General features: G+C 42.7%; 1 protein-coding gene across 1 annotated transcript in view; it reads right to left on the bottom strand.

Moving 5' to 3' along the window:
* The window catches only part of NELL1 (neural EGFL like 1), a 999,502-nt gene that overhangs the window by 905,760 nt on the left and 81,110 nt on the right, over positions 1-12,632 (bottom strand). Inside the window, exon 2 of the mRNA XM_068977360.1 lies at positions 977-1,127. Coding sequence (XP_068833461.1) covers positions 977-1,127 — 151 coding nt within the window. The remainder of the gene's footprint in view (positions 1-976; positions 1,128-12,632) is intronic.

Below are 12,632 nucleotides of genomic sequence, written 5' to 3'. Positions count from 1 at the left end.
CAAGAGAGGGGGCTCTCAGGGAACAGAGGCTTGTGGACACACTCTTTCTCCCCTCTCCTCCTGCTTTGCTCCAGCTTACCAGTATATCCCAGAGAGGCCCTTATACCTTGTCTTAGATTACCTAATTACTTCGAATTCCCTAACAGAGGGACTTTTCAAAATGAAAGCCCTTATACGGCTTCCCATTATCTATGGGGTCTTCAGTCCAAGTTTTGTGACTTGGCATCAAAGCTTTGAAAGGATCCGACTTTCTGCCTGCCTCTGTAATGCCACCCATCTCTGACTACCCCAAACATCTCACCCCTTCCCCACACACACTTACGTGCAAACCGCTTACCTGTGCCATCCTCATATCATGACAACCTCTTTCCGGAATGCTTTTCTTCCTATTCCATGCTCCCTCCTATACAGCCTGCCAAATATCTACTCACTGAATTTCCTTATCAACCATCATCCTTTCTTGGCTTAAGACAAAGTTTAGTAGAACTAACAGCAACTACTTTCATCCCCGAAACACAAGTTTCCAACACTTCTTCACAACATTCATTTGTCTATCTTCCCTACTAACTTCTGTGATGTGATCCTTAGAATAAAAATTCTATACTGTTCATCTTAATATTCCCAGGGTCAAGCACAGTTCCTATAAAATAAACACAATGAAGGCCTATTGGAGGTTGCTGGTAAATATAACCACTTAACTTGGTGACCTAAATCTGATGGATAGAATGTGGTTTTATATGAGCAGTCCATCAGGAGATACAAAATAGGTGAGAAAGACACTCACGAGTGGTCCTTGGAGAGCAAACAAGAAAGCCACTTCACCCAAAATAAATTCTTAATGCAAAGTAAGTCCACAAATGTGTTCAACAGCCCCAAGGTTTCATCCAGCCAAACATTTTCCTGGAGTGGCACCCTTTACATTTTGTGTAGTGATGAATGCCAGGTAGATCTTGAGAAGCAGACTGTGCTTTCTTACCTGTGTTCCAGTTCTCGAATGGACAGGATCACTCCTGACGTGGATGGCTTCTGCTGCACAGTGGCCAGAAAGGTGAACTCACTCTTATTCCGGAACAGCTGAATTAATTTCTCACTCACATGAGGGGCTGCGTGGATCTCTCTTTCTGCATCTGAGGGGTCAAGGAGGAGGAGAAGGGGAAGGTAAGAAGAAATACAGATGGGAAAAGAGGAGAAGGAATACGAGAGGGAAAAGGAAGAAAGACACACAGTTAAAAATGCCTGTCTGGAGGATCCAGGGTATCTTTCCCCTTTGCCCTTCTTGTCAATAGTTTCCATTTTCAGGTGCCACCCACCACTCCACATGGCTGCCTGCACTCAAGGCAAAGCCTGGGAATGCTGTCCCGGCCATCATGCCCACTTGTCACTTTGACAAGTTCACAATTGGCCAGTCAGTGATTTTTCTGACAGCGATGTTGATGGGACGTGGAGCAATTTGGCCTGCTGCAAACAGATTAGGTTGCTGAAAATAGGCTGAGAGGCAGTCAGATCAATGGTGTCCAAAATTCAGAAAATCCTGAGTCTAATAGGATCCAGTGCCACTCAGCAGGCTCTCATTTCCCCTTTCCCGTGGCCTCAGCTTCTATCTCTCCACACACATCTAGGGAAATATGTCCTCGCTTTGTGACCAGGAGAGATTTACTAGAGCTAATAATGCCAGACAACTGTGCTTTTGCTAAAAGAATAAATACAAGGCATGCTCAGGATCCATCAGTGTGCCTGGAATTTCTGTACACATCCAGTAAATGACTGTCCTCATGAAATATTTATTAAAGTTGAGGCCAATTCAGCAGGTCTAGAGGTGTGTGAGTTCGGCGAATCCTGCTCCTAGACAGGAATCCTTCTTTCTGCAACATCCGCATAATGAGAGAGATCCCTCATGGTTTCAGACTCACCCTTGTCATGATAAAACTGGGTGTCACACCACTATTTTACACTACACTTTCTGGCACCAGAAAGTGGGCACCAAGGGACTGGAGTTAGAGAAAAAGTATTCAGAGGATTGGTGGCCTTCTCTCATGACCTGCCAATGTCCTCTGCAAGCGATAGGGTGATACGTATGGTAACTCTTGGTTATTTCTCTAGGACTGCCTGAGCAACCCTTGAAAAACATATTATAGAACTGCATTATTTACAATAGCCAAGATACAGGAAATAACCCAAGTGTCCATCGACAAGCAAATGGGTAAAGCAGCTGTGATATACATATAGTGGAATCCTACTCAGCCATAAAAATAGAATCAAATATTGCCATTTGCGGAAACATGAATGGACATGGGCATTATGCTAAGTAAAATAATCCAGACTGAGAAAAGCCAAATACTGTATGATATCACATATGTGGAATCTAAAAAATACAATAATCTAGTGAACATAACAAAGAAAGGAGCAAGACTCACAGATGGGGAATCAACCAGTGGTCACCAGAGGAGAAAGGGGAGGGGGAGTGACTGTACACGGTGGGGGAGCGGAGGCATAAACTGTGCGGCTTGAGAATATACTGTGCAACACGAGACTATACCCACGATTCTGTGGTAACTGTAAATGGAAAGCAACCTTTAAAAATTGCATGAAGAGTTTTTAAAAAGAAAAGAAAACCATAGAATTACAAAGGCCATGTCGCCCAAGCAATATCACAGACTCCTATTAGGACCTTGAACCACCTCATTCTAAAGAGTGGCTTTTAAACAAAAAGAAACCCTCAAATTCTTGACCTCAAGCCTCAGTCTTCTCAACTGCAAAATGAGGGGCATGGACTAGGTGATTCCTCACAGTCCCCCCCCAGCTACATCGCCTATAATCCTACACGTTGCCATTTCAATCCTACACGTGTGCCATTTGCAGCCCAGAAAAGAACACAGTCTTCCAGATGTAGGAGTCTAGGCTACAGATGGTGGGAAGTAAGAAATTAATTATTTCCTGCCGTGTCTGTAAACAAAGCATGCACAGTCAACAGCAACTGCAGCCACCACAGAAGGTGAGCTGGTGAGCCCTTCGGAAGGTGAACTGGAGGCAGGTGAGCAGGTGAGGGAACTCAGGAAGGAAGAATCTCTGCTATTAATAGCAGCCATCAGACTACAGCCACTTCCTACAGTTTCCCCTGAGGAAACTCAAGATGTGAAAACAGGATACTGGCCTGCAGATATGTGAGGTGCGGAAGAATGATTTCAGGGAGCTCAGACACTTGCATCTTTCCATACATAGAAGAGCACTAAATTCCTTAACTTGGGTTACCTGGTTTTCTTTAATTTAAAACAATCTTTTGACTTCCAACTAGCTACCTTTTGTTGCAAAATTTCTACATAACCTGGCCCCTCGCCTCGCCTCCTTGGAGCAGTTCTCTCAGGGTTAATTGAGGTGCTGCCTCCCAGGCTTACGTCCTAAAAATTTCTAGTGAATAAAACATAATGAGTTTGAGTAAGCTCTGGGAGCTCGTGATAGACAGGGAAGCCTGGTGTACCGCAGTCCACGGGGCCACAAAGAGTCAGACATGACTGAGCAGCTGAACTGAACTCAACTTTTAGGTTGTGACTAATCTTTTTACGTCCACAGAAGTAAGGTCGGTACTCTATTAAGGAATGGCCCAAACCAAGAACACTCTACCCACAGAAAACCTACCTGAGTGTCATTTGCTTTCCTGCCTAGAGAAAGGCCTTCCCTACTTTACTACTAAGTGGTATGCTGTCAGGCTTCTGCCAAGGGCTGATATAAGAGTCACTTAGGGAATGCTTCTATGCCTTTTACAAAATTCTAGCAAAAGACTATCTATTGTTGCTGTTATTCAGCTGCTAAGCTATGTCAGACTCTTTGTGACCCCATGGACTGTGGTATGGACTTCACTATCTCCCGGAGCTTGCTCAAACTCACATCCATTGTGTCAGTGATGCCATCCAACCATCACATCCTCTGTCGTCCCCTTCTCCTCCTGCCCTCAATCTTTCCCAGCATCAGGGTCTTTTCCAGTGAATCAGCTCTATGCATCAGGTGGCCAATGTACCAGAGCTTCAGCATCAGTCCTTCCAATGAACATTCAGGATTGATTTCCTTTAGGATTGATTATTTGAAAGCATCATTTCTTCAGTGCTCAGCATTCTTTATGGTCCAACTCTCACATCCATACATAACTAGTGGGAAAACCATAGCTTTCACTAGATGGACCTTTGTCAGCAAAGTGATTTCTCTGCTTTTTAATACACTGTCTAGGTTGGTCATAGCTTTCCTTCTAAGGAGTAAGTCTTTTAATTTCATGGCTGCAGTCACCATCTGCAGTGATTTTGGAGCCCAAGAAAATAAAATCCGTCACTGTTTCCACTTTTTCCCCATCTATTTGCCATGAAGTGATGGGACTTTCCATACTTTCCATAAAGATATTCAAAACCTATTAAATGTATGGACAAATCACTCTGCAAACTAGAGACCATTAGCCAATGTTTGTTAATGTTATTTTTATTATTATTACCGCTGGGCAAAGAGCCTTGCAATCAGTTTCACTTAGAATTTAGTGCCAGGTAAAAAGTCTTGGTTGAGATTAACATCTAGATTTATTTTTTTCCTTTATGCTACTTCCTTCTTTACTCATCAGTTAGGATTCAACTGACTGGTGGTGGCTGCATAGAGAGCTCGTAGAGGATTCTGAAGCTTAGGCCCAGTGAAAAGAGAGCCATGATTAATCACCAGGCCGACTGGGGGAATGATGAATATCAGACCAGTTATGGGTGTCCTCACCTCTCAATTTTCCCTGAGGGATATGATCAAATCTGATGGTCAATGACCCCAAAATTTTATATCTGCAACCCTAACCTCTCCTTTAAGTAACAGACTCATATATGCAATGGCCTCTGGACGATCTCCACGTGCGCACTGAATATCATTTCAAGTTGTATCCACCACTGAGCTCTTTTTCTCTCCAATGACCCTCTATTATCTCCTAGAGTTCCCAGTCTTTGCAAATGGAATGACTCACTTCCTAAGGTCAAAAAACTAGCAATTGTCGTCGATTTTTTCTTTTTCTCCACCCTCCATATTCAATCCAAGAACATATCATGAGGGCTCCGGCAGCTGGCATCAGTTTATTTCTTCCTGGCCCCACTCAAACTTTTGTTCAAGCTGCCATCATCTCTCCAATAGCATCCTCAAGGTCTCCAGGCTGCCTTCCCTCCTCTGTCACCCACACAGCAGCCCAAGAAGTCAGGGTCACTTCCATCTGCTGCATAAAACCTTCCAGTGGCTTCCCATCACTTCCAGGGTAAAATCAGGCTCCTCAGCATGGCCTGCATGGTCACACACAAGTTAACTCTTGCCTACCTACCCCTTCTCCAGCTCTCACTGCATATGCAACCTCTTGGCCACTCCCTCCAACAAAACCCCCATTAATCTTATACGCCACTTTGGTGATTTCCCCACCTATCATGTCCTGTGATCAATTATTTCCTTGTATCACTTATCATAACCTTGTTCCATGTTTCTTACTTTACTTCCTTTCTTTCCTCCCTCGACTGTAAGCATCAGGAGTGCAGACATACTTATTTATTCCCTGTTGCATCCACAGTTCTTAGTGGCTGGCAGGAAACAGGCATTCAATCAAGACTCAGTCAGTTCAGTTCAGTCGCTCAGTCGTGTCCGACTCTTTGCGACCCCATGAATCGCAGCACGCCAGACCTCCCTGTTCATCACCAACTCCCGGCGTTCACTCAGACTCACGTCCATCGAGTCAGTGATGCCATCCAGCCATCTCATTCTCTGTTGTCCCATTCTCCTCCTGCCCACAGTCCCTCCCAGCATCAGAGTCTTTTCCAATGAGTCAACTCTTCACATGAGGTGGCCAAAGTACTGGAGTTTCAGCTTTAGCATCATTCCTTCCAAAGAAATCCCGGGGCTGATCTCCTTCACAATGGACTGGTTGGATGTCCTTGCAGTCCAAGGGACTCTCGAGAGTCTTCTCCAACACCACAGTTCAAAAGCATCAATTCTTCGGTGCTCAGCTTTCTTTACAGTCCAACTCTCACATCCATACATGACCAATGGCAAAACCATAGTCTTGACTAGACGGACCTTTGTTGGCGAAGTAATGTCTCCGTTTTTCAACATGCTATCTAGGTTGGCATAACTTTTCTTCCAAGGAGTAAGTGTTTTTTAATTTCATGGCTGTAATCACCATCTGCAATGATTTTGGAGCCCAGAAAAATAAAATCTGACACTGTTTCCCCGTCTATTTCCCATGAAGTGATGGGACCAGAAGCCATGATCTTCGTTTTCTGAATGTTGAGCTTTAAGCCAACTTTTCCACTTTCCTCTTTCACTTTCATCAAGAGGCTTTTTAGTTTCTCTTCACTTTCTGCCATAAGGGTGGTGTCATCTGCATATCTGAGGTGATTGATATCTCTCCCGACAATCTTGATTCCAGCTTGTGCTTCTTCCAGCCCGGCGTTTTTCATGATGAACTTTGCATATAAGTTAAATAAGCAGGGTGACAATATACAGCCTTGACGTACTCCTTTTCCTGTTGGGAACCAGTCTGTTGTTCCATGTCCAGTTCTAACGGTTGCCTCCTCACCTGAATATAGGTTTCTCAAGAGGCAGGTCAGGTGGTCTGGTATTCCCATCTCTTTCAGAATTTTCCACAGTTTATTGTGATCCACACAGTCAAAGGCTTTGGCATAGTCAATCAAGATTACTGAATTAATTAACTAATGTATTTTCCAATGTGTATCTGCATAGTTGCTAAGTCAGGTCCGACTCTTTGTGACCCTATGGATTGTAGCCTGCCAGGCTCCCCTGTCCATGGGATTCTCCAGGCAAGAATACTGGAGAGGGTTGCCAGTTTGTCCTCCAGGGGATCATCCTGACCCAGGATCAAACCCACATCTCCTGCATTGGCAGGCAGCTTCTTTATCACTGAGCCACAAGCGAAGCCCCTAAATCTGAGTTTGTTTCTATTTTGCCTGTGTGTTCATTTGTATTGGTTTTAAATTGCACATAAGTGATATCATACAGTATCAAACAGGTCTCTTCTCCACTCTTGGCTCCCCTAAACCCAGTGCGATGATGTGGCACGGAGGTGGTGGGAACAGAGCATCACCATGCAGACAGTGGGCTCATTCCCAGGAGAGCCAGGAACATTGCTTTCCTGTTACATTTATGGAAATACACATCTCCATAAGTTTTCCATTTATGTCATTTATAGTGTTTACATTGTTACTTCAAGTAACCACAAATATTACAGTCAGAAAATAGCATGATACCTTCGGACAACTAGCAGATAAATGAATACTTCTTAAGTGACTATCAAATCAAAATGACTGCCAGTGCCAGTTCAGCCTATTCCTCCTTGTAGGACACTCCAGCTAATGCACTAATCCAGCCCAGCCCCCTTAGAAAGCTGAATATGTCTTTTACCGGCTTTTCTCATTTATCATTGTAAATGATTGGCATGTTGAAGTAAGGAGATCCCATTAGCACTCAGAGTGAAATGTAAAAAAATAAAAGAAAGAAAAGAAACATGTACTTTGATAAATTGAGATTTTATGTACATTTTCATTTTCAAAATAAAAAGCTATTTCAAATAAATGTTTACCATACTTCAGCCACTAAAAAATATAAGAAATCCTACTCCTTTTACAATAATAATTGGACCAGGTTTCAAGGAACTAAAGACTAAGTTCTGCAGATAACTAAGCTGTGTGATCTTAGATAAGACACTTGACCTCTGATCCTCACACACTGTATCTTAAAATTTAAATGATTGAACTCTATGGTCTCCAAGTTGTTTCCTAGTTCAACGGTTCTGTGAATCAGTTTCCCCTGCTCCTAAGTCAATAGCAAGATGGTACTGAGGGCACTTCCCATCTATAAAAAACCCAGGTTCTATATTTTTTCTGCCAATTTTCTGAGACAATGATAAAAACTGTGATCAATTTCTGAAAACAGTGTATGTCACCTATTTTTGCAGTAGCCTGCTTTTTTTCCCTAGAGTTAAAAGGGCAACTGATGAAAACCAGTTAATGAGAACCTATCATGAATATTATACGTCTATGTGTATGGGATCACTACAATGTGGGTTTGCTGCATTATTTGAATATTCAGTTCTTCTTGAGAGAAGAAGAAAAACAAGTGGAATTTATAAAACTCGTGTGTGTGTGTGTGTGTGTGTGTGTGTTAGTCTCTCAGTTGTGTCCAATTCTTTGTGACCCGATGGACTGTAGCCCTCCGGGCTCCTCTGTCCATGGGATTCGCCAGGCAAGAATACTGGAGTGGGTTGCCATGCCCTTCTCCAGAGGATCTTCCCAATCTGAGATAAACTCATAGACGTGTTAAATATAGATAAAAATTTAGAAATCTTTGAAATGTGCTAAACATACCCAATAAGTGGACCATAAGTATGTTGAACGTAGATAAAAAGGACTGAATAAGAGCATCACTTACAAATAGAAGGGGGTGGGAGAACCAAGTCATAATGTACAACAGCCGCCTTCAGAAAGGCCGCTCTGTTGTCCCCAAATCTGACATCCATCTCTGACACTCATTCTATTCCCATGCTGGTCCCACCTCTACTCTCTCTCTCAGAAACGTTAATAGAACCCACTGGTGCTCACCGAGTTAACTGGTGAACTACAGCTGTGGCCAGGCATATTTGCCTAAGTCTCGCTCTTAAGAGGAAACACACTGGGGCCAGGCACCTCCTATCTGCTGAACGTCTTTTTAATAACCTCAGATACTGTCCTTGTAGCCACAGCATTAGAGAGGAGACTGAGAGAAAGACAGACTAGAGAACCAACGCATAGCCCAGGAACCCGGTGGGTTAGCCCATCCTTCTCCCCTCACCCTACCTGAACCCTAGCAACTCTCGGTTCCCTGCTTCCTTCTGGGTATTTCTAATTGATTTGATAAGCCACATGATTCAAGCACCTGAATTTGGCCGACCTGTGAGGCTTTCAATTGTGTGACTTCTGGGAGTATACTTGGAGGCTACCATTGCACCAAGGTAATTTCCTACATAACCACCACTTATAGTGAACATTTTACACTTTAAAAAACAGAGAGAAAAGACAGTGTCATTCCAAATACTCAAGAGGTTTTGCCTGATTTAGTTAAGAAGTGCTAACTCAGCAGCAAGGGTTAAGTGTTTTTTCCTTCCTAGGATGAAATGGCTCTACTTAGTCAATTTTCAAGAAAGACTAAAAATGCTAATATGATAATCAACCATCAGTAAAACCGTGCTAGATGAAGGGAGGAGGCTGAGGAGTGGAGCAGGAAAGAAATTAACCGGTGGTATTCACAAGCTCTTCTCTACCTAATCTAGAAGCAACTTCATTTCCCTTTTCCTTGACATACAGTGTAAGAAAGGTGATGATTTTCATTGTCAGCAAACATACCTGTGTTTATTCTGTGCCAGGTACCAGCAAAAAGGTCAAAACACAATTTCAGCCGTCAAGGATAACTACATAAGCAAGACAGTTACTTGGTGAAAACCAGGGCACAAAAAGAGGAAGGGAGCCTGGGGATGACATCACATAAGATGCATCTTAAAGGCTGAGTCAAAAAGATGAACCAGCATTTACTAGACAGGAGAAACAGAGAGAAGAGGGCATTCCTTGCAGATCGCTTTGAACCTTTCATTACCCACGTATTTTGCATTATCCTAGCATTCTTCCTTCTTTGCAAGCCTCTCTCCCTAAAACTCTTAGCAGAAAAGCAACTATTCAATCTGATATTGGAGGGAACTCTCCCCTGATCAAGAGAGCAAAACCAGCAGAAATAGGACAAAACAAACACAGCAGGGCAGCCTTGACTGATGAATTCAGGCGACATCTTGGTAATCACAGCATGTGTACACTAAGAACTTCAACACATGGCAGAATCTTGTTATAGACAGGGCACATCCTTCTAGCCTGAGTCCCACATAAGCTTGTGGTTAAGATTGCCCTGAAAGGTAAAGCAACACTTGCTAAATTGAAATGACAGTCGGCTTTTCATTTCTAAGTAGAGAGGAAACTTGCCATTTCAGAACTGCCAACTCTCCAGAGGGCAAGTGCTGCTGTGTGGAGAGGCGTACGTGTCCACCGTTAGGTCCTGGGGCCCTTCTCTGAGAACTTCAGATGCTATTGATCTAAGTACTTTCAAAGCAGCCAAAATCACAAGCAGAAAGTAGTAGAAACACCAAGAGCCTCCCACTTAATATGTAAGGGATTCCTATCTCCACTAACAAGTTCACAATAATATCCCATTAAGCGTCCATTAGCTTCAGAAGCCAGAATAATAAAAAGCAAATATGTGTATGGCATATTATGGTACAAGGGCAGAGTTAACTACTTTACATGTATTCTCTAATTACAATAATCTGAGCAATAGCCATTACTATTTTTCCTACTTTACATTTGAGAAAACTAAGTTTTACAGAACATAAATGATTTTCTGAAAAGATATTGGACTAGGAGGCCACGGTTCTGAGATTCCACCCTGGCAGGCTGGTTCCATATGCTACAGCCTTCACTGTGCCAGGCCTGTTTGCCAGTACGTATGATCTCAGTGCTTGGTACATGTGGGAAAGGGACAAATCATCATATACCCAGTGCCTGACACTATTCACTCAGAAAATATTTATGAACAATCTATTTGCACAACCCCTGAGCTAAATAACATTCCCCCATTTTATAGGTAAGGAAACTGAGGCACAGAGAGTCAAACTCTGAGCACAGAGAGTGGCTTGCCCAAAGTCACACAGCCTGTGACTAGAGAAAAAACTTGAGTCCTCAGCAGAGTCGATCAGAACACTCCACGGCATTCGCCTGGCACCCCTGCTTATGTTCACTTTCATTCTCTTTTCCTGTCTCCTACCCACCTTGTCCTGCACTCGAGCCACACAAGCTCCCGTCTCTTCTTCCCAGGGCCAGGTTCCTTCCCACCCTGGTACGTTCCATCTGCAGTGACCTCCCTTCTCGCTTCTGTGAATACCAACTTAATTGTTAGTCCTCAGGCCATCTTTCCCTGACCACCCAGACCTCGTATTCCCTATGTTACCATCACTGGACTTCTTATAAATATCAAGGTTTTACGTGAATAATCATTACATTGTGCCATCACTTGATTAACAACTATCATGCCCACTGCATTCAATTCCATAGAAAATGGTTTATCAATAGATACTCACACTCAGCATCGTGCCTGGTGTGTGGTGAAACCTCAAAAGCTATCTGCTGCACTAGTAATATATCTTGATTCCAAAGTCTGGGACCCAACAGAAGGGGTTTACCAAAGACACTCAATTATAACCCCAACCTGCAGAGAAAATGACATTAAAATAATAAGCAGCCTAAGGAATAATAAAGCCAGCAAAGCACCCCTAGCTCATTCAGAGACTAAACCCAAAGAATCCTGTGACACATGGTGCTAATTTTTTAAAATTCCTATGTGACTCAAGAGATTCAGATGTCCCCATGATTTTACTAATTAGATGAGCATGGTGGGGGAACCGAAACCCTCTTCTCAACATTTAAAAATACCAGTAAGGAAAATCAAGGCATCCCCTGATCACTAGGAAGTCAGCAAACCAGTCCTCTGCAGGCTGTCTCCCTGTGTGTGCTCAGCCGTGCCCACCCCTTTGCGACCTCATGAACTGTAGCCCACCATGCTCCTCTGTCCATGGGATTCTCCAGTGAAGAATACTGGAGTGGGTTGCCATTTCCTCCTCCAGGAGATCTTCCCAGACCCAGGAACTGAACCCACTTCTCTGTGCCTCCTGCATTGGTAGGCAGATTCTTTACTACTAACGCCACCTAGGAAGCCTATATTAGGAAGTCTCCCTATATTAGCACCATAACCTACCAGTGATCAAGTCTCCCTCCATAATCCTCATACCTCCACCCCCATCTCAGTGGAATCCTCAAAGCAGCAAAGGTAAAGCATGGATGCCAACTCTATCTGAATCACAGGACAGGAAAACAAGAGTCTGATAAAGATTTTTAATAAAGGCTGCATTGTGTAAACTACAAACTTGCAGTTCTAAGATAAGTTCTAGGGATGTAGTGAAAAGCATGGTGACTGTAGTTAATACCGTATTATATATTTGAAGGTTGCTAAGAGTAGATCTTAAGTCCTCATCATAGAAAAAAAATGTAATTATGCGAGGTGATGAATGTTAACTAAGCTTATTGAGGTAATCATTTTGCAGTATACATACATCAAATCATTATGCTGTACACTTTAATACAATGTTATATGCCAATTATATCTCATTAAAACTAGAGGGGTGAGAAGAGGGAATACTTCACTGTATAGCAAAAAAGCTACCTAGGGAATGGTTATAAATTAGACTGCATATAACCAATGGAAAATTACACAGGATAATATAACATCAAAAGTATTAGAATAACAGAAAATTCCTAGGTAATAATATCAAACAGGGATGCAACTGCATGCATAATGACATATCAGTATATAAAAATGTATTTAGTGATGCATAGAAGAAATATACAAATGGCCTTCAATCAAAATGTTAACATTGGAGGCTAATCTGGGTTATATTTTTCTTCTTTCACCATGTCTCAATTTTCCAGATCTCCTCTGAGAATTACTGTAAGGAAAAAACAATCAATTTTATGCTAAAAATATAAGAGCACATT

This window comes from Capricornis sumatraensis, chromosome 8 (genome assembly GCF_032405125.1).
Source record: "Capricornis sumatraensis isolate serow.1 chromosome 8, serow.2, whole genome shotgun sequence".
In the NCBI taxonomy this organism is placed as follows: Eukaryota; Metazoa; Chordata; class Mammalia; order Artiodactyla; family Bovidae; genus Capricornis; species Capricornis sumatraensis.
The sequence above is the reverse complement of the archived record's forward strand: the minus strand, read 5'-3'. Positions and strand labels throughout refer to the sequence as shown.